Source organism: Alosa pseudoharengus, unplaced genomic scaffold, assembly GCF_046254945.1.
Source record: "Alosa pseudoharengus isolate Yale_2024_CS ecotype anadromous, Long Island Sound unplaced genomic scaffold, YU_APseudo_1.1 YU_APseudo_1.1_scf_18, whole genome shotgun sequence".
In the NCBI taxonomy this organism is placed as follows: domain Eukaryota; kingdom Metazoa; phylum Chordata; class Actinopteri; order Clupeiformes; family Clupeidae; genus Alosa; species Alosa pseudoharengus.
Window position 1 is genome coordinate 37633781 of NW_027468650.1, and position 22656 is coordinate 37656436.

At 38.7% G+C, this 22656-nt stretch overlaps 1 protein-coding gene across 2 annotated transcripts in view; it reads left to right on the forward strand.

Moving 5' to 3' along the window:
- The window catches only part of uba5 (ubiquitin-like modifier activating enzyme 5), a 127445-nt gene that overhangs the window by 84299 nt on the left and 20490 nt on the right, over positions 1–22656 (forward strand). For both annotated transcript variants that reach the window (XM_076291106.1, XM_076291105.1), the window contains exons 8-9: positions 18874–19001; positions 21205–21340. In XM_076291106.1, coding sequence (XP_076147221.1) covers positions 18874–19001; positions 21205–21340 — 264 coding nt within the window. The remainder of the gene's footprint in view (positions 1–18873; positions 19002–21204; positions 21341–22656) is intronic.

Genomic DNA, 22656 nt, shown 5'->3' on the forward strand with positions numbered 1-22656 from the left:
ATGTATCTTATCTATGAACAGGCTACATGATTATCTTCCTTAGACTTCGTAGATGTAGTTACTACAATTTGGAAGCGAATTTCGAAGTGTAAATATGGTTTTAGTGTGTAAACAGACCAACCGCGATTTTGCAATGAAGTTAATTGAGCCTTTTATGTAGGGCTACTAGGCTACTTTCACGAAGTCTGTAGTTCTGTCAAAATGTATCTTAACCATGTAGTATGTTCATAGATATCTTCCTTAGACTTCGTAGATGTAGTTACTACAATTTGGAAGCGAATTTCGAAGTGCAAATATGGTTTAAATGTGTAAACAAGACGCCTGATGTTTAATGTTAATGAATGGGCACAGTATTATTGTGTACAGTAATGGGCTATCAGTAGTATGTAAACAGTTCATGTGTTATGTGATTTACATAAACTAACAACAGAAATGTTAAAAGCTGGTATTGTGTTTCCTGAATTCTTACATTCAGGCATTCAAATGAAATGTAATTAAATAGCATATCAATTATGCAACAATGCAAAAACAATGAAACTAGTGTAGGCCTAATTATATTTTACATTAGTAAAGCAGTACTCTGATGTGCATGCTTTCACAAACTTTTGTAAACAATCTTAGCACTTTAAACATTGACTGTTTTGAAGTGCATGTAGGCAATATAGTATAAAAATAATAATTGTGATATCATTACAATTTGATAGGGGTTGGGAGGAGGGGGTGGGTTCATGTAGGTGGGCCCTATGACCCCAAAGTATGCCTTGACTGGGCCTCAGGTCAAAGAAGTTTGAGAAATGCTGATGTAGACAACAAAGCAGCAAGGAGGCGTCGTGTGATCATTTAAACAAGTTTTATGACGAGGTCGATGAGGGTGGGAAAAATCGTACATTTCTGTGCAAACTTTGCCCGCACTTCAGTCACATTGTCTTTTAAGAAAATGCAGTCCTTTTTTCGGTTCCAGCAGCCAACAACCTCAGAACTGACCCTTCAGGCCTCTCAGGAGGCGCTGGCCTTTAACCGCAGCCAGAAGAGAGTCAGCAGAAATTTGATTGCCTTTAAAAAATCTGACTTCTTAAAAAATCTTAAACTGGCTGCATTACGTGATTATTTCTGAAATTCTGATACGTTTTTAACCATGACCTATACACAGTTCTGGTTTGAAAATGTATCTCTTAAAATAATCACTTTATGCAGTCAGCTTAAGATGGCTTACTAGCAACTAACTAATTACCCTAGCAACAACCTAGAAACCACCCCTGTAATGTCAACCTAGCGACCACCATAGCAACCAGCATAGCAACCATGTTATTTATGCGTTTTAGCTTATTGGATGTTGCGTTAATGCAGACAACTTTTGATCCGTGTGCCCGATTTTCATAAATGAGGTACCGTTGGAATCCTTGGATGAGGCCGAGTTCCGTGCCACTGATCAAACCCACTCTTGCAGTTCCTCGGAACCGCAATTCTAGTTTATTTATTATTCCTTTTCACCCACTTTTTGGCCGAACTACTGCTCCTAGACCGTTTGAGCTATCGACGCGGTTCGAACTCCAAAAATTCAGGCCCGAACCGGTGTAACTTGCTTGTTGATTTCGTGTCGCTGGCCCTTGTCGTTTTCGCGGTATTCCCGTTTTTCTGCGTTTTTTGGGCCCATTGAAATGAATGGCGGAATGTTCAGAATTCAAATTTCGATTGTGACATCACAGCTCTAATTGCTTAAGCTTGCACCTGGAAGAGTTCTAAGCCACCTGGCAGAGCTCTAATGGGCTGGGCTGGGCTGTCTGTGTATATGAAGGTGTATGCATGTAACTTTTGACCCGTATGTCCGATTTTCATAAATGAGGTACCGTTGGAATCCTTGGATGAGGCCGAGTTCCGTGCCCCAGATCAAACCCACTCTTGCAGTTCCTCGGAACCGCAATTCTAGTTATTATATCTTCCTATAAGCCCACTTTTTGGCCGAACTACTGCTCCTAGACCGTTTGAGCTATCGACGCGGTTCGAACTCCAAAAATTCAGGCCCGAACCGGTGTAACTTGCTTGTTAATTTCGTGTCGCTGGCCCTTGTCGTTTTCACGGTATTCCCGTTTTTCGGCGTTTTTGGGCCCCATTGAAATGAATGGCGGAATGTTCAGAATTCAAATTTCGATTGTGACATCACAGCTCTAATTGCTTAAGCTTGCACCTGGAAGAGTTCTAAGCCACCTGGCAGAGCTCTAATGGGCTGGGCTGGGCTGTCTGTGTATATGAAGGTGTGTGCATGTAACTTTTGACCCGTATGTCCGATTTTCATAAATGAGGTACCGTTGGAATCCTTGGATGAGGCCGAGTTCCATGCCCCTGATCAAACCCACTCTTGCAGTTCCTCGGAACCGCAATTCTAGTTATATCTTCTTTTTCACCCACTTTTTGGCCGAACTACTGCTCCTAGACCGTTTGAGCTATCGACGCGGTTTGAACTCCAAAAATTCAGGCCCGAACCGGTGTAACTAGCTTGTTGCTTTCGTGTCGCTGGCCCTTGTCGTTTTCGCGGTATTCCCGTTTTTCAGCGTTTTGGGGCCCCATTGAAATGAATGGCGGAATGTTCAAGGATTCTAATTCCGATTGTGACATCACAGCTCTAATTGTTTAAGCTTGCACCTGGCAGAGTTCTGAGCCATCTGGCAAAGCTCTAATGGGCTGGGCTGGGCTGTCTGTGTATATGAAGGTGTGTGCATGTAACCTTTGACCTGTATGTCCGATTTTCAAATATGAGGTACCGTTGGAATCCTCGAATGAAGCCCAGTTCAATGCCTTGCCAGCACCAAGTGTAAAGGTAATGTAAAAAAAGATGAGACAGCGCTAAAGCCAATCCATGTTGATACAGGTCATTAAAAAATATATATATATATATATATATTTTCCAAATCCATTCAGCCCAGTTCAATGCCTTGCCAGCACCAGTTGTAAAGGTCATGGTCATCGCGCTGTCTCATCTTTTTTTTAAAGCCAAACCATGTTCATATAGGTCATTAAAAAAATAAATAAATAAAGTATTTTTCCAATCCATTAAGCCCAGTTCTATGCCCAGCTAGCTCCATTCAAACTTAGTCATGTGTACAGTTGTATAGATTATTACATTGAGAAACACAGATACAGATATTATGCACATCCACGCATCATTACTATTCAAGTTAAGTTACTCATTATTGCCCGGCAAGAAGTCCACACTCAATTCAATTGTCTTGCCACGATCTGTGGAGCTTACAGACAACGTTAAATTACTATAGGTTCTGTATGCTATTTAAATCCAACCTAACGATGAGTCCCTTCATGACGGTTTGTTGCAATGCATTCTGGGTGCTGTGCTGTGATTAGAGTAAAAATAAATCGCTACCAAGGCTCCAAATAGCAACACACTTACACCGTAGCATAATGAGGGTATCTACATGTAAACCGAAGCATTGAGAACTGTGTAAGTCTACAGGCAGTTTATTAAAAAGAAAAACAGTACCGTTCACGTCTCGTTCACATATACAGACGGGCGCCATCTTGGGAAAACACAACTCTCTGGGATGTGGCGTAAATCTCGCGTGAAACCTTGTTCCCGGAACAGCAGGGAAGAGGCAACAGGATAGCAGCACGAAAGATACACAGGATACACACGGAATTCGAACGACATCGAAGAACGAACCCTTTTAGTTTGATGGACGTCCTTATCAGTCTATGGTCTAACTTATGAACGTGTCGGGTCAACGTCAACAATAAGTAAGTTAGGCTAACGTAAACGTTAGCTATTTGCTGTTGTCATATGCTATATGCTTTACGTGATGGCCATTTATCACACTGTTTGCAATGAAGTGAATGGAGTCATTTTAGGTAGGGGAGAGCCAGGACAGTTGAAACACTTTTTAATTAAACGTAATTTACAAAGCGATCGTACCACACTGAAAGCTAATATTTGGTCACTAGTAACCTACATCTGTCCTCTGTCAAATACAGATGCATTTTCTTTTTTTTTATAATTATATTTATTGATTTCATACATGTAACAGAAATTGCTCATACCAGTACAGACATATTAACTATTATCAATTTACAATCCTACTCAGGCATGGTATTCACATTCTGTTACTCATACACCCATGCACCTATACCTAGGACACCCATACCCATTCATACTCCATACATACCTGCTGGATGCCCTAGCACACACACACACACACACACACACGCACACACGATCACACTAACAACCCTACACTCACACATTGTTCTCCATGAGGTTCTCCCGTGTGGTCTTTATAACTTGCCCAACATTTGATTATAAAGATTCATAAATGTCCTGCCATACTTCTATTTTATTTCTGTCCTCACACATTGCTCTTTCTATACTTAAATAGTATTTCATCAATCCCTTCCATGCCTGCATGGATGGGGCCTGTGTGTCTTTCCAATGTTTCAAAGTGATTTTCTTATAAACCAAGGAGGAAAAAAGAATCTGCCATCCTATTGGATACTTCAGATTATCTGTTCTCTGCAAAATACATAGTGTAGGTGTTAATTTGCACTCAATTTTGCAGGTTTCAGTCAACAACTTTTGAATTTCCAGCCAACCCTGTTTAATTTTCTTACATTCCCAGAAGGCATGTATAAGAGTGTCCACATGAGAGCCACATTTCACACACAAAGCAGAGGATGATGGGGCAAATTTATGTATTTTAGATTTTGTGTAATATATTCTTGTCATGAGCTTATATTGTGTAAGCCTCAGGTTTTCATTGATGGTAATGTTATTGGTTAGGTTTAGTCCTTCCTTCCATTTTGTATGTGTATCTGTGATATTAAGGTCCTTATTCCAAGCATCATATATATTTTTAAAGGAGTAATTATCCACCTGTGACTCAATCAAACATTTATAAACTTTACCAATTAGTTTCTTTTTCTCTCCAATTTTCATAAAAAGCTTCTCTAATGTTGTTGATTCAGTATTATAATTTAGCTCAACATTCAGTGATATCCAATTTTTCAATTGTAGATATCTAAATGTTTCATTATGTGTTAAGTTAAATTTATTTTTGAGCTGTTCAAAAGTCAGAATTTTGTTTTGGGATATAATGTCGGAGATAGTACTTATTCCTCTATTAATCCATGATTGCCATTCTAGTTTTAAACTTTGAATAGTGATAGATGGATTGTTCCACAGGTGTGTATTCCTAGGGAGACTAATATGCACTCCTATAATATTTTTAATCTTCTTCCATGCCCCTAGTGTACTGTTAATTACAAAATTAGAACTACTGATTTTACGTTTTGTAAACATAGCTAAAAATAAATTGTCCGGCTTGAGTTGGTAATCTTCTATTTTTATCCAGGGATCTTCCTCTGATCTATTAATAACAGAGTTGATGTAAAAAGCTTGGGCTGAGTAGTAATACAGTTCAATGTTTGGGAAATTAAGACCTCCCTCACCTCTAGGGTTCTGAAGAAGTTTCCAACTTAATCGGTGGGATTTGTTTGACCAAATAAACGAGCTAAACAGTCTGTTAACCATCTTAAAAAAGTTCTTTGGTGGTATCACTGATACTGTCTGGAAGGTAAACAAAAATTTGGGTAACCATATAATTTTAATCAAATTTATTCTACCGATTAGGTTTATTGGCAGATTTGCCCACTTATCCAAATTTATTTTAAGATCTTTAATTAGAGCAACATAGTTATCCTTATACAGTATTGTTTTATCAGGGCTTATATAGCATCCTAGGTACTTAATCCTTCCTTTTTGCCATTTGAACTCCTTAAAAGACTCTTTACTCTTGGACAAAGGCTCTGTTATTGATAAAAGTTCGGTTTTCCCCATGTTCATTTTTTAACCAGAAACTTTAGAAAATTGTTTTATGATATTCAACAAATGTGGGATAGATGTTTCAATTTTAGTGAGATACAACATAAGGTCATCTGCATACAAGTTAAGTTTGTAACACTCACCACCTATCCATATGCCAGTTACCTCTTCTGAATTCCGAATCTTCTGGGCCAATGGTTCAATGGCTAGGGCAAACAGTGTTGGTGATAGTGGACATCCCTGTCTTGTTCCTCTCGTAATTTGGATAGCCTCCGATAGGATCCCATTAGAGTAGACATATGCTGTTGGTGCCTTATAGATCGCTTGAATTATTTGGATTATTTCCTGTGGAAAGTCATATGCATGTAATACTTCATATAAGTAACTCCATTCAAGGCGATCGAATGCCTTTTCAGCATCTACAGCCATTAATGTTAGATCTATTTTTTCTTTTTTAGCAAATTGTGATATTGATACACATGTTCTAACATTTGTTTTTAAATTCCTACCTTGTATAAATCCTGTTTGGTTGTAATGGATAATAGATGGGAGTACTTTCGCCATTCTGTTATTCAGGATCTTTGTAATGATTTTATTATCACAATTTATCAAGCTTATATAGGTCTGAGATCTGAAGGAGTATTACATTCTTTACCTGGCTTTGGTATTACATTAATAATAGTCTGATACATTGATTGCGGTAGATTCCCATTCACAATGGCATCCTGTATAACTTCCAAAAAAATTAAACTTATATGAGGCCAGAACGTTGAATAAAATTCAATTGGCAATCCCTCCATTCCTGGTGCTTTACCCTTTGGAAAACTGTCAATTGCTTCTTTAATCTCAGGTCCGGAAATGTCCTTTCTTAATGCCACTTTTTGTTCCGCTGATAGCTGTTTAATGTTCACAGACTTCAAATAGTCCTTTTGATCATTACCCTCACATGATAATTCTGAAGTATATAATTCTTTATAAAAGCAGGCAAACTGTTGATTGATAACATTGTTATCTCTGAGAGTAGAATTTGTTATGGGATCCTTAAGTACTATGTTTTCTCGTCTGGTCATCCTTTTCACTAATGAGGAAAGTTGCTTACCTGTTTTATTTGAAGATATGTATCTTAATTTATTGGAGTTGTACCTTAAGTTATTAGCTTTTTCCAATAGGAGTTGGATCATATTCTAATTTATATTTCTCTAAATGTTCAAGGTCTTTTTTTGCCCTAGTTTTCTTATGCAATTGTTCTAACGGAGTTATGGTTTTCTCCAGTTCTTTCATACCTTTATCTAATTCTGCCTTCTTTCTGGAGGAAAATGAAATAATAACCCCCCTGATATATACTTTAAAGGAGTCCCATATTATCTGAACTGGTGGCTTATCAGAATCAGAGTTTTCAAAATTTATTTTTAAGAATTCTGTAATGTGGTTTGTTAAGTATTTAATAAATTCATCATCCTTTAAATATTTTCTATTCATTCTCCATAATCTTTGAAGCATTTTATTTTTGGTGGGCACATAGTACAGGTCACAGCAGCATGATCTGATATTACTATATCCTGTATTTTCGTTGCTATTAAGTCATCTATACCTTTATTTGATATAAAAATATAGTCTAGCCGGCTATAACTATTTTGTGTATGGGAATAATATGTATAATCTTTACTTTTTGGATTAATCTCCATGCATCAATTAGCCCATTTAATGAGATAAAATCCTGAAGTTCTTTATGTATATTGAGCTTTCTTTTCACATTAGAACTATCCTGTGCTGTGAAGACATGATTTAAATCTCCACCCAATATAATTATTCCTGTTGAAATATTATCTATTATGTTTTGTATGGTTATAGGATATTTCATGTCAGATAACGGTGGGGAATATATATTTATCAGTGTGTACCTTTCTCCAAAGATGTCACCGTTAATAATTAGAAATCTACCCTCCGGATCAGACTGCTTTGAAATTAAACTAAAATGGTATACATTTATTTATAAGAATTCCCACTCCTCTACTTTTAGACGTGAAATTGGATTCATATGCCTCTCTTTCCCATTGCTTCCTGAGATGCTTTATTTCTCCTGGTTTAAGGTGAAGCTCTTGCAGAAAAACAATGTCTGAGGACAGATTTTTCAGATGATGCAGGACTTTCTGTTGTTTAACCCTTTCCTTGACTCCGTTTACATTCCAAGTTGTAATGGTGAATTTGTTTGGGTTTGTTTGAATATAACTTTTATCTAACATTTGTCTTTTATCAAAGAAGGGTTGCATAACTTTGGCCAAGTTCTAGACCAACATGGAAAACCTAAATGGAGAACACAGACAGACCTAACACGAAATAACAATGTACACTCACACACATAGAAACCAAAAAAGTGCGACCAGCATTCTCCCATCCACACCCCCCATACAGACATAATCAACATACCATACACTCCTATGTATTTCACCTTGTAGAACATGCTTTGATAAAGTCAGTTGCCCCCCTACTCCTACCCCCTTGAGCATTGATCCATGATGTTAAATAGCATATATTATATCTATACTGATTCTATAATTAATATAGCCTAGTAGCACTCTAACTCTTCCTTCAGTTAGCCAAGAAAAATACTTCCCTCTCCTCCTATCCATATAGCATTTACAGTTACTTGATCAATCTATATCAAAAAAGGACAGAAAATACCTATACAGGGAGGAGATTAGGAGGTACCCATTATAACGAGAAATCATAAGTAATTAATAAACAGAATATAGAGACAAAGAGAAACTCCCCTCTTCATTTCATGTTGCTAATTATTTAATACTGTATATTCTTCTGTTGAACATTAAAGCTTACTTCTCTCCATATTGACTTCCATCTCTATTCAATGGGTTCTCCATCCATCAGTTGGGTACATATATCCTATTTTAAGCAAATAAATGTAGCCCCCCTTACTTAAATCAGCTATCCCACAGGTAACAAACAACAGATAGCCCACTGCTACTTTTAATGCACCTTGTGAATATACTTATTCAACAAAATTTAGTACTTAAGTCCATAACCAGTCCATGTAACTTTATCCACTTTCCAACAAAAGAGAGAGAGAGAGAAAAGAGGATTTCTATGGGTCATATGAGTTTATCAGTGAGGCCAGCCACATGCAATCCACCATGAGCAGCCTTCAGTCTCTTATTCCTTTTCTGTCATAAGTGGGAATTTTTTGTTCAACTCATTCTCGGCTTCTTTTAACGTTGAAAACCTTAGCTCTTCTTCTCCGTCCTGCACCAGCAATACTGCTGGGTACTTCATTTTATTTGTAATGTTCCTATTGTGCAGCCGCTCCCTCAAAGGCCAAAATGCATCTCGCTTCTTCCGTATTTGCACCGACATGTCTGGGATAATTCAGTACTTACTGGCCTCAGTGCCGGTCCCCCCAGATCGGCGCACTTTGGTATCCTTCAGAATTTTCAATTTCATTTGGAAATGTTGCACCCGAAATAATATGGTGCGTGGATGCCGCGCTTGCTGTTTGAATACTCCGATGCGGTGGGCCTTCTAAATATCGGCCTCGCTCAACGTTAGATCCCACTCTGTCTCGAACAGTTTCACCAAAAAAGAAATCATCCCAGTCCCCTTCTCCAGATATTCCGGTACATTTAGGAGTTTAAGGTTTTTCTCCCGCTGTCGATTTTCCAGTATATCAATGTATTCCATCGCTTGGTCCAAGTTCTTTTGTAGTTCTACAATCGATCCCTGCTGGGCGTCTAGTTGGTTTGCATGGTTGTGTACATCTCCATTGATTACTTCAATTTTATGATCGATTGAATCCACTCTTTTTACAAGAGACGACATAAGTGTGTTTGTCGCAGTATGTAATTCTAAGAGTTTATCAAGTTTGTTTTCCAGATCGTCAAACCTTGCAGCGGCCGCCATTCCTTTAGATCTAGTGGTGTACATAGACTACCCCACGCTAGAGTCCGGAAAAATATAAATATTCCTCCAACTTTTGCAATCGACACCGGCAAGTTAGGCTTTTTGCTATATATGCTGTTTTAGTGAATATGAGTTAAATTTAGATCATTTTGCCCACCGTGTCTGGGAGCTCTAACCCTTCCGACCTCTCAGCTGCGCATGCTCATCTCATCAAAATAATTATCATAGCATTTTACAGATGCATTTTCAGCTTTGAATAAAACCGTTCAGGAATTATTACAACAAAAGTGGGACGTGCGTAATGTTTCATTCGTCCCTCCTGGTCGGGACAGTTGAAACAACATAAGGGGACGAATGAAACATACAGTTTAAGCCATGTAAACGTCCAACAAATTTGAAATTTTACTACATATCATGAATGGTACTCCCAAAAGGTTTTATTTTAGATATATTGTTGCAGCGCTATACGTCTTTGTGCATGTCTGTTACCAACTCATTGCCATCATCATGAAGCGTGTATGAAGCGGTTTTTGAAATATCATGCCCTGTGGATGATTCTGCCATGTTTATAGCTAGAACGGTAAGCTTTCCCATTTAAATCATGTTTATATTGTTGAAAATGTTGTTTCACTAGGTTTTTACGTGGGTTAGGCCAATGCACATCCAAAAAAGTAGGCTTAACGACCCATCGGCCGTCAGTCTCCATAGGATAACATGGGAAAACTCTGCCTGGTGGGCCCAAATGTATTTTCATCTTCCTAAAACTGTTTTTCTATGTCTTACCTCCATAAATGATTGTTTAAACACAGCTATTTGTGCATTTAATTAAAATACATGGAGTTACAGCCTGGTCGGGACGATTGAAACATGTGTTTCAATCGTCCCGACACAGACATATGTCACTATAGCTTGTTTTGCTTTCCAACAAGCATGCGATATGAAAGTCTGGGATTGTGGAGAACACTAAATGGTCTACTGAATAAGCATTAAGTCAAACCTTTAAATGAAAAACACTCATTGATAATCGAAAAAATGTAACCGCTAATGAAGTTTACTTTTGCGCATCAAAACTTGTTTATCGCCAGTAACTCCGTGATAAAATGACATAGCAGGAAGATATTTGGCTGATAGAAGGAGGTTAACATGCTCTATGTTTTGACCGAAGGACGTCGGTCTATCATCATTACACTCGGAGAAAACTGGATTGTTTCATTCGTCTCGTGTTTCAATCGTCCCGGCTCTCCCCTACTACTTTTACGAGGTCTGTAGTTCTGTCAAAATGTATCTTATCGTTGAACAGAATACATGGTTATCTTCCTTAGACTTCGTAGATGTAGTTACTACAATTTGGAAGCGAAATTCAAAGTGTAAATATGGTTTTAATGTGTAAACAGAACAACCGCGATTTTGCAATGAAGTGAATGGAGTCATTTTAGGTACTACTTTTACGAGGTCTGTAGTTCTGTCAAAATGTATCTTATCGTTGAACAGACTACATGGTTATCTTCCTTAGACTTCGTAGATGTAGTTACTACAATTTGGAAGCGAAATTCGAAGTGTAAATATGGTTTTAATGTGTAAACAGAACAACCGCGATTTTGCAATGAAGTGAATGGAGTCATTTTAGGTACTACTTTTACGAGGTCTGTAGTTCTGTCAAAATGTATCTTATCGTTGAACAGACTACATGGTTATCTTCCTTAGACTTCGTAGATGTAGTTACTACAATTTGGAAGCGAAATTCGAAGTGTAAATATGGTTTTAATGTGTAAACAGACCAACCGCGATTTTGCAATGAAGTGAATGGAGTCATTTTAGGTACTACTTTCACGAAGTCTGTAGTTCTGTCAAAATTTATCTTATCTTTGAACAGACATGGTTATCTTCCTTAGACTTCGTAGATGTAGTTACTACAATTTGGAAGCGAAATTCGAAGTGCAAATATGTAAATGTTTAAACAAGACGCCTGATGTTTAATATATGTTAATGAATGGGCACAGTATTATTGTGTACAGTAATGGGCTATCAGTAGTATGTAAACAGTTCATGTGTTATGTGATTTACATAAACTAGTAAACAACAGAAATGTTAATCATGCAACAATGCAAAAACAATGAAACTAGTGTAGGCCTAATTATATTTTACATTAGTAAAGCAGTACTCTGATGTGCATGCTTTCACAAACTTTTGTGAACAATCTTAGCACTTTAAACATTGACTGTTTTGAAGTGCATGTAGGCAATATAGTATAAAAATAATAATAATTGTGATATCATTACAATTTGATGGGGGGGTGGGAGGAGGGGGTGGGTTCATGTAGGTGGGCCCTATGACCCCAAAGTATGCCTTGACTGGGCCTCAGGTCAAAGAAGTTTGAGAAAGGCTGATGTAGACGACAAAGCAGAAAGGAGGCGTCCTGTGATCATTTAAACAAGTTTTATGACCAGGTCGATGAGGGTGGGAAAAATCGTTACAAAATACATTTCTGTGCAAACTTTGCCCGCAGTTCAGTCACATTCAGTCACATTGTCTTTTAAGAAAATGCAGTCCATTTTTCGGTTCCAGCAGCCAACAACCTCAGAACTGACCCTTCAGGCCTCTCAGGAGGCGCTGGCCTTTAACCGCAGCCAGAAGAGAGTCAGCAGAAATTTGATTGCCTTTAAAAAATCTGACTTCTTAAAAAATCTTAAACTGGCTGCATTACGTGATTATTTCTGAGATTCTGATACGTTTTTAACCATGACCTATACACAGTTCTGGTTTGAAAATGTATCTCTTAAAATAATCACTTTATGCCGTCAGCTTAAGATGGCTTACTAGCAACTAACTAATTACCCTAGCAACAACCTAGAAACCACCCCTGTAATGTCAACCTAGCGACCACCATAGCAACCAGCATAGCAACCACGTTATTTATGCGTTTTAGCTTATTGGATGTTGCGTTAATGCAGATAACTTTTGATCCGTGTGCCCGATTTTCATAAATGAGTTACCGTTGGAATCCTTGGATGAGGCCGAGTTCCATGCCCCTGATCAAACCCACTCTTGCAGTTCCTTGGAACCGCAATTCTAGTTATTATATCTTCCTATTAACCCACTTTTTGGACGAAATACTGCTCCTAGACCGTTTGAGCTATCGACGCAGTTCGAACTCCAAAAATTCAGGCCCGAACCGGCATGGTAATATTATTTTACATGGTAATATTATCCATATTTCAAAAGTGGATAAATGGACCCAATGTTCAAACAAATTGTGTCATTTGACAAATTTCAGATTGACAAGGGAATGGTAGAGCAATGTCTATGCTCAGCTTGCCTTTAAGAGCACAACTCCATACATTTGTAAGGCTTTTGTTTTTAAGTCAGCAAGTTCCATGGCCATGTCACATCCATAACGTTTTATAGGAAAAGTTTATGCTACACATACAGTGTTGATGCGACAATGTCCATAGTGTCTGTGCAAAGCTGATTTATATCAATGTAAAGTGTGATGACCAAATTGTGCCCCTTTCTTACTTTTAAAACCTTTAATGGTGCGTTATGGATGTGACGTTATGGATGTTACATAATGTGAATTTACAAGACTGGGGACTTTATTATACCTCAAAGCCGATAAAACGTCTGTTCTAGTGGCATGTCAGTTTCAACGCATTTCAACTTAGTGTTTACAACTGACATTTCAAAGATTATTAGGTTGATCAAAACCACAGGGAGGCCTTGCCTAACCATTATCAAAACAAACATAATATTAAAATACTTCCAGTGATTAGCCTAGCCATAGCCTATTTTCAAGTGGCCTAATAACGAAAATCTGAGCGATTATCTTCCTGTAACTGTCATACTAATGTTGTACAGTAACTGGATTATCGTGTTAGCTGGTGAAGATGGCTGACTTTGCAGCTGGAGTTAACATAGCAACCTCCTTCTGTTGCAGATCTGTTCAGCCTGCCGTTCACGTCTGCTTAACACAGTTTAATTTTAAATGTGACGCGATATGACAGCATTTGAAGTGTCAGGTCCTCTGTAGCTAATACCCACAGAGTAACATGAGTAAGGGCAGCAATAAACTAGATGTACCGCATAGCGGTACAAAATATGACCGCCTCTCAGTCCTGCATATTCTCTTCGCAAAAATAAATCACGCTTGTCAATTTGTCTCCATCTCCTACTCCTGCAACTCATGTGCATGTAAATGAGTCAAGTCAAGTCAAGTCAGATTTATTTATAAAGCGCATTTAACATGCACATAGTGCAATCCAAAGCGCTCCACAAACAAGACACATAACAACAAGACAAAAGATGCCGGATGGAGCGGCGTAGTCGCCAGCGTACCCATGACATCAAGACAAGACAAATACATTTAAAAAATAACAAATAGGAAAAAAAAATGCCGGACGGAGCGGAAATAAATAGGGAAAACATTTAACTAGACAAACCAATACAAAAAATAAACATGACATTACATAAAATTACGAACATTACATAAAAACAAACAAAAACATGATGCCAGACGGAGCGGCACTGAGTGTGTGCATATGTGAGTTTGCTTTTGTTTATAAGAGTGTGTGTGTGTGTGTGTCTGTGTGTGTGTGTCTGTGTGTGTGCATGTGCGTATGCGTGCCTGTGTGTGTGTGTGTGTGTGTGTGTGTGTGTGTGTGTGTGTGTGCGTATGTGTTTGCATGCCCACATGCGTATGCGTGCCTGTGTGTGTGTGTCTGTGTATGTGTATGTGTCTGCATTCATGTGGGTGGGTGTTTGTGCATGTGTGTGTGTGTGTGTGTGTGTGTGTGTGTGTGTGTGTGCTTGTGTGTGTGTGCTTATGTGTTTGCATGCCCACATGCGTATGCGTGCCTGTGTGTGTGTGTCTGTGTATGTGTATGTGTCTGCATTCATGTGGGTGGGTGTTTGTGCATGTGTGTGTGTGTGTGTGTGTGTGCTTGTGTGTGTGTGCTTGCCTGTCTGTATGTGTTTATGTGTGTGTGTGCTTGCCTGTCTGTATGTGTGCGACTGTGCGTGCGTGCGTGTGTGGGCATGTGTGTGCACGTGCGCGTGCATGTACTTTATGTGTGCAACAAATGAGTGGGTATGGGTTAGGTTCATGCGGGCTCTTGAGACTAACATACCATAAATATTTTGTCATCTTGGGTGCAACGGTTCAGGTAGGGCTAGTTATTTAGGGGAGTGGCCACCAAGTTTTATGTTCCCTGGTGTTTCAGTAACCCGGGAATCACTGACCAATATTGATGACGGTAAAATATTTTAAATGACTTGTTGTCCTGATTCTTCCTGTGGATCTTAGTGGGCACTGAAGAAGCAATAATTTCATCGCTAGTTTTTCATGATTACCATTTCAATTGTTTCATATCAAAATTCACTACTTAATTATGTGTTTTATGTAGTTTGTTGAGGACTGGTTCAGACACGTCACATCCATAACGTGAAACCGTCACATCCATAACGCCATTTTTTCCTACATAATGCATTACGAAAATGACGCATAGTTTCAAAAACACTTTTTGTGTTCATTCAAGTTTCCTTAATGGTACATATATCATAGTTTCGGCAGTTTCCTTTAAAATTCACAGAGTTTGTAGAAAACCTGTAATCTCTCACAAAAGTGTGTCCATTTCATGTCACATCCATAACGCTGATAAAATGCCTTGTATTCTTAGGATGAAATTGATTATATGAAATTTGAGGATTTCTCAGTATTCAGAGGACAGAGGTTGCATTAAAAGTTATGCAAATTAATTCACTGATACTAATTTTGCCCCCACTCTAAGGCATTTTGTTTACCAATATGAGTCCAATTGTCACATCCATAACGCTGGAACTGCCCTATACTAAATTAAGTTTATTTATATAGCGCATTTCATACACAGAGGTCATTCAATGTGCTTTACATAAACAAAACCAAACAATAATAACAAATGAAAGCATAGAAGGGCAATATAGTTAAAGAATAGTTAAAAGGTAAATATCATAATAAAGAGAAAAAATAAAATGCACAAGGTAAAATCATTTAAAAAAAAAAGAATAATTAATAAGAAAAAAGGCAAAAGTAGTAAAAAAGTAATAAAAGACAAGGTAGAATAATTTTCATTGCAGATTCAGAATTTGTGACTTTGTGCATCTGAGAACAGTTGGGTCTTAAGTCTAGATTTAAAACTGGCTACACTTGGTGCCTTTTTGATGTCATCCGGAAGTTGGTTCCAGAGCTGAGCCGCATAGCAGCTAAAAGCTGCTTCACCATGTTTAGTTCTAACAGTAGGTTTTACTAACAGGTTTTTCACCTGGGACCTGAGAGGATGAGAAAGTGTGTACTGCTGAAGTATGTCTGATAGGTATTTAGGTCCTGCTCCATTTATTGATTTATAAACAAGCAATAGTGCTTTAAAGTCAATTATGTGACTTACTGGAAGCCACTGCAGGGATTTAAGAATTGGAGTAATGTGGTCAGTTCTTTTAGCTTTTGTTAGAATCCTAGCTGCTGCATTTTGTATCACCTGAAGCTGTTTAATAGTCTTTTTAGGAAGGCCTGTGAACAGTCCATTGCAGTAATCAACCCTGCTGGAGATAAATGCACGAATGAGTTTTTCTAAGGCATGTTTTGACATCAGCCCTCTAAGTTTGGCAAAGTTTTTGAGATGGTAAAAAGCTGATATATGTGGCTGTTGAAATTTATATCACTGTCAATTATTACACCAAGATTTTTAACAGTATCCTTTGCCTTCAACCCTTTTGTGACAAGGAGAGTGGCAACCCTAAGTCTTTCCTCCTTTTTACCAAATATAATTACTTCAGCTTTTTCTTTGTGCAGCTGAAGAAAATTTTGAGACATCCAGGTGTTGATTTATTCTATACACTGACACATAGATTCAAGGGGACCATAGTCATTTGGTACAGAGCTAAGTACATTTCTGTCATCTGCATAGCTATTATATGAAATTAAATTATTTTGGATGATTTGTCCAAGTGGGAGCATATAGAGGTTGAATAATAATGGCCCCAAGATTGACCCCTGGGGAACACCACAGGTCAAGGACGTTGGTGTTGAGGTACAGTTTCCGATGGCAACAAAAAAGCTCCTCTCTTGTAGATATGATTTTAGCCAGTTGATAACTATGCTTGTATATCTAACCCAGTGTTCTAGTCTGTGTAATAAAATATTGTGATCGTGTCATGTGTCAAATTTATCATAACTTTTGAAAGGTTAAGGATATTCCATTTCAGATTTTTCTGTTAAATAGCCCACTGAACATGCTGAACATGTTATACATATCGTGTAGCGAAATGTGATAAAAAAAAAAAAAATTTATGTGAATGAAATTAAATTTTGACAAATTTTGGATATGCATTTGGAGAGTATTTCAAAGACTGTTCATTACTATATGTATTTTACTTCATTTCATAGAACACATTTTCTGATTACAATGATATGTATATTCCACTGATGGTATGTAATATACTCAAGAAAGAGTGGTCATCCAGCACCAAAAATGTAATATTTGGCACGGGCACAAAAGGGTTAAACATAGATATGTATAAAGAGCAGAATAAATATGGCTATGATGTATGAACAATGTATGAACATCATGTACAGGTATGTGCATTGTAGTAGCAGTAACATTATAAGAGTAGTAAGAATAATATACTGTATATATATGCAGTGTATTAACAGAATATATTATAAGAAAAACCGAAAAAAATATGAATATTCATTATGAACCGTATAGATAGATATGTACAGTATGTATAGCTATGTGCAGTGTGGTAACTACCATTGCAGTGCAGAAATAGTAACATAAGAGTAGTAAGACTAAGTGTATGTGCAGGATGAATAGTATGAAGATCAGTAGAATATGGCTGTAAGTGTAATTACAGTATGTACATTTATGAATAAATAGAACGCTATGGGTGGGATAGGGTAGTGCAATTGGGTTGGGCTGTCAAGGTTGCCATGGTCATGGACACCTTAACAGTCAGTTGTCTGGGGGAGAGGGGGCTGTTGTTTGGCAAAAGTCCACAAAATATCCGCCTCGTTGTTGTCCCTGTCATGGTTGCCATGGTCGTGGACACCTCAACAGGCACAGGCAAGGGGCAAGGAGGTACGGGGGGGGGGCTTAGTTGGTTGTTTGTCTTGTTCTTCTGAACCTGCTGGTTTGGGTGCGGAGAGACCTGTAACACCTCCCAGAGGGGATGTGAACAGTCTTTGATGATGCTGTGCACCTTATGCAAGCATCACTTGCCCTGGATGGCCTCGATGAAGGGGAGTGAGGAACCAGTGATGCATTGGGCAGTTTTCACAGAGCAGAGCAGTTGCCATAGAATACTGTGACAACAGTTGATGAGGATGCTATCGATGGTGCAGTGGTAGAAGTTCACCAGGATCTGAGGAGAAAGGTGGACCTTCTTTAGTCTTCTCAGGAAGAAAGGATGCTGGTGAGCCTTCTTGATCAGGGTAGAGGTGTTGAGGGTCCAAGAGAGGTCAGAGATGTGAAAATCATGATATTCCAGTCCATAATTATTCTGTGTGTGGTGATCTGCAGCTGCAGTTCATCCATTTTGAAAAGGCTTGGAAGAGCGAGTTGAGCTTTAACCTCGCTCGAATTCCACAGCAAGAGCCCCTGTGTTGTTTATGTTTGCGTGCCCGTTTGAAGATGCTTCCGGTCGGTGCAGCAATGTTCGGAGTTCTCGCTGATTTAGCAATCTCTGGGATTGCGCTAGTAACGATGTCAAAATTGCAGGAACCGATGTCCAAAAGTTCCTGTTGGGTGTACGATATGTACGCTAAACTGTATTTGCCGAAAATACTTGAGATAAACAAGCATATTACCACTAATTCGCAAAATCTGACACGGAGCGTCGCGATGCGTTCGCCCTGCGTTCGCGCTGCCATCTTGGTCATAACAGTTTGACTTATTTTAAGACATCTTATCAAGACAAATTTGTTAAACACACTGACAGCCAAATTTGTTAAGACAAATTAAGATGATCTAATGTACATTTTTTATGATGTGTCTGACTTTCATGTCTCCTACTGTCAAGGAAATGTATGGACACATGATTACGACCCTACAACAGCTCTGCTCAACACATACTGATCACAGCTTTGCTTAATATTGTTTTCATGGCAGTGCGCTCCCCCATTAGTTGTGGCAGCAAACATTGATGAGAAGACATTGAAGAGAGATGGTGTCTGTGCAGCCAGCCTGCCTACAACCATGGGTGTGGTTGCTGGGATGCTAGTGCAAAATGTTCTTAAGTAAGTGAAAATACAGCTCTTGTATTTATAAACCAATATTTGTGACCAGGCATGGCAAAACCAGGCACATGTCTCCCCAGAGACATTTTGAGTTATTCACAGATTCTGAAAGTGTAGTTTCAAAGCTATCCAATGATGTCTCACTCATGGAGATCTGATAATATTTGAATAAGGGCCCGTCCACACGGAGACGCTTTTTAGGTTAAACGCAGAGGTTTTGCTTCGTCTTGGCCGAGCGTCCAAACGAATCCTGTAAACGCACTGCCCGAAACCGCACTTTTCTGAAACCTGGTCCCAGAGTGGAGAAATCTGAAACCGTAGCCTGTTTGAATTCGTTTAGACAGCGAAACCGCACATCCTGCTTGCGTATCGATGATGTCATCGCCACACCTCAGCTGCCCTGGACTTGCACTTATAGTATTGCCTAACAATACTAGTTTTCATACATGACATTACCTACGATTACACTCCGTAAGATAACGCCGATAGCTTATGACTTGGTGGACTGAACACTGTTTTTCCCGGTGTTTTTTATGCATTCTACTGTCAGTGACGCGAGAGAACTTAAGTTATTAGGAAAGTGCGGTGTAAGTTTAGGCTACATTAATTTGTGCGTAGTGCCAGTGTCATTCATTTATTTTAACATATATACATACATTCACAGTCGAGTGAAATCAGATATAAGCATACAAAGACGCTTAGAACTCACGTTAAGCCGATAGTAGCACACTGAATGCGAATGCGCGATTTGATGCAGGCAAAAGTATTGACTGTTACTAACGAAGGTTTTATGTTTTAGGTATTATAAATGTGGCGACAGAATAGCCTAGAACTTGGGTAAGCCTTGCGTTTAGTAGCCTAATTGCGGTGATAGCCAAAACTAATGTGAATCACGGACTATCCTACAACCAAAGAAAGTAAAGGTGATTAGTAGGCCTACCTGCGTTAGACAAATAAAGGACGGGACTGCACCCTTCACAAACCGTAAAATAAAGTTTATTAGTTGATACGGTTCCAGGGAAGACGGAGGAAAAAAAGATCGGTTTGGTACGTGTGGACTAGGCCTAAGTTGTAGCCATTTTAAAGTATACACATCTCAAAGCTACAAGCTGAGAAATCAGGCTTTTCAATTTGACTACTTTTTCCCTCAATCCATGGGAGGGGAACACAATGGTCCTCATTTACATGACATTAAGATCAACCCTCCCCCCTGTCACGGTCACTGATCTGTCAGCCTGTAGTGCTAATGATCCATCTAAACTATCTGTAATGGGTTACAGAACCAGCTAGTAGCAATGGATAAAGTAGTCTAAAACAAACATGAGATCACGTTTGCAAACCATGTTATTTTGAATTTTGCAAGGCACCAGGTTGGCAATGGATTTAGCAGGTTTAGCAATGGAAAAAATAGTCTAAAACGCGAACTAAACAAACATGAGTGCATTTGAATGCACACACGATGCAAGGCACCCTGCCATCAGTCAAAACAAGTTCAAAGTAATTGCCCACCGAAACTATCTGTAATGGGTTTTGGCTAGTATGGTGCCAATAGCTAACGACAGTAGGCCTACGTTAGCAAGTAGCAATGGATAAAGTTTCTAACACAAACTTTATCCCCGTCAAATGTAACTGTGGAAATAGCATCTGATATCTTACGATCTTTCTCTTTGTAATTATCTTCGGCTAAGGTCAGCTCTAGATTAGGGATGTTCTCCAATGTAATGAAGTCGCCTTCATCATCAGATTCAGGTCATCTGCAATCCACTGTACTTTGTCCATCTCCATTCCAATTGTAAACAAACAGCATGCTGGTTCAGTAAGTAGCCATGAGGTTACTTCTAACAAAAGAGCACTAATAGTCACGCCCAATTCAAACGCTGGTTTACTTCCTGAAACGTAACCATTTTCAAAGACAAAATATAAACTTTTAAAGCAACCAATGCTGTTATCTGAAACATGGAATTGCTTCTTTAGGACTTCAACTTGCACATTGCAAAAAAACTAAAATAACTAATTTTGAAAAAAAAAAAACTTCAAAGTCGTTTTTCGCGACTTGCGTCTCTGCGACTTGAGCCTGGTTTTGCCATGCCTCATAATCATATAAATATGAATAAAGTTGTTCTGACATTCTGATTAAATGTTTGCTTGTGACTGAACAGGGTTCACTATATGTGCACTTGTCTTAATGTCTCCTTTTTGACAGGTTCCTGCTTGGTTTTGGGACAGTAAGTCACTACCTAGGTTATAATGCTATGCAGGATTTCTTCCCCACCATGTCAATGAAACCTAATCCCTACTGTAGTGATGTCCACTGCACGAGACAACAACAGGAATATAAGGTAAGGGACCAATCATATTTTTGGATTAAAGGAAGTGTGTCAATTTATAATGTATTTTACCCCTCTGGAGTTAGATTTAGGGGCAAGATTCAAGGAAGGATTCAATTTTGGCATTTGTTTGCATATCTCAGACGGTGGATGGACATTTATCTGGAATAGCATACTCCTGTATTATTGTATCAAAAAATTGATCCCAATGCAGTAACGGAGGCACTGTGCTGTAGGAGATACTGTCCTTTGGATGAGATGCTAAACCAAGGTCCTAGCACTTATTGCAGAGCAGTGGATTCCCCAATGTCCTGGTTAAATTCCCAAGATGGCTCATTCAATCTGGCCCCCTAATCATCCCCCAGTGTAATTGGCTCATTTGTTCATTCCCTCACTCTCCACCTCAAGCTGGTGTGTGGTGAGCCTTCTGGCACTTAATAGCCTTATTTATAGTGTGCGTCATCACCCCAGAAACTTAAACAAGATGTCACTGTCGGGCGGAAACCTTGTATGTCCAAATCCATTAGTTTTCAGGAAATTGAAAAAACCTTGTAATTTTTAAATAATTCAACATTGTGTTATCAAAGTTCGTATGATGACTTAGCATATTATCATACTTATACGTTTTATTATTTCAACGAAATTTTTCCAAAATCACATGTAAATGGATGTACGAGGATTTTGACCTGCAAATGTGGAGATACGTGTTTGTTCTACCATTGATTAGAATAGGACGCGGGTGTAACAGAGTCGGCTTTGATAAAACAAATAGCGTTAGTAGGCTTTGCTTTTGCGCGGCTCCTCCGAATTACGAGGGGGTGGAGATACAAGGTATTGCAAACAGTTGGAAGGTACAATGGAGTTAAGAGATTGTTCCAAGCTATTTATATAAAACTTACAGGCTGACGTGAGGATTGACCAATAATATCAATTTATAAAAAAAATGGAGTTACGAGGTTTCTGCCCGACAGGGATGAAGACCAAGCCCTGGTGCTTACACAACACAATGGTTACTACGGTTACGTGGTTACTACCACTTGCAGTGTCTAACACATAGCACTGCTTGCTCAATCGAAGACGATCTGCATGGATATATAATCAAGTCTGGCGATACCACTTTTAGCTCCAGCCTGGTTTGGCCACCATAGCAACCAACATGATTACCCTAGCAACCAGCATAGTAACCACATTACAGGGATAATTCCGGTATTTAGCACTTTGAGTTCCTTTTCTGGTTTGTTTTGGATGAACTAGAGTGGTGGACACCGAAATTTTGACGATTGGTCCTGTCTCGACTTTTCTGACTCGTTTTGAATCGCCTTTGACTA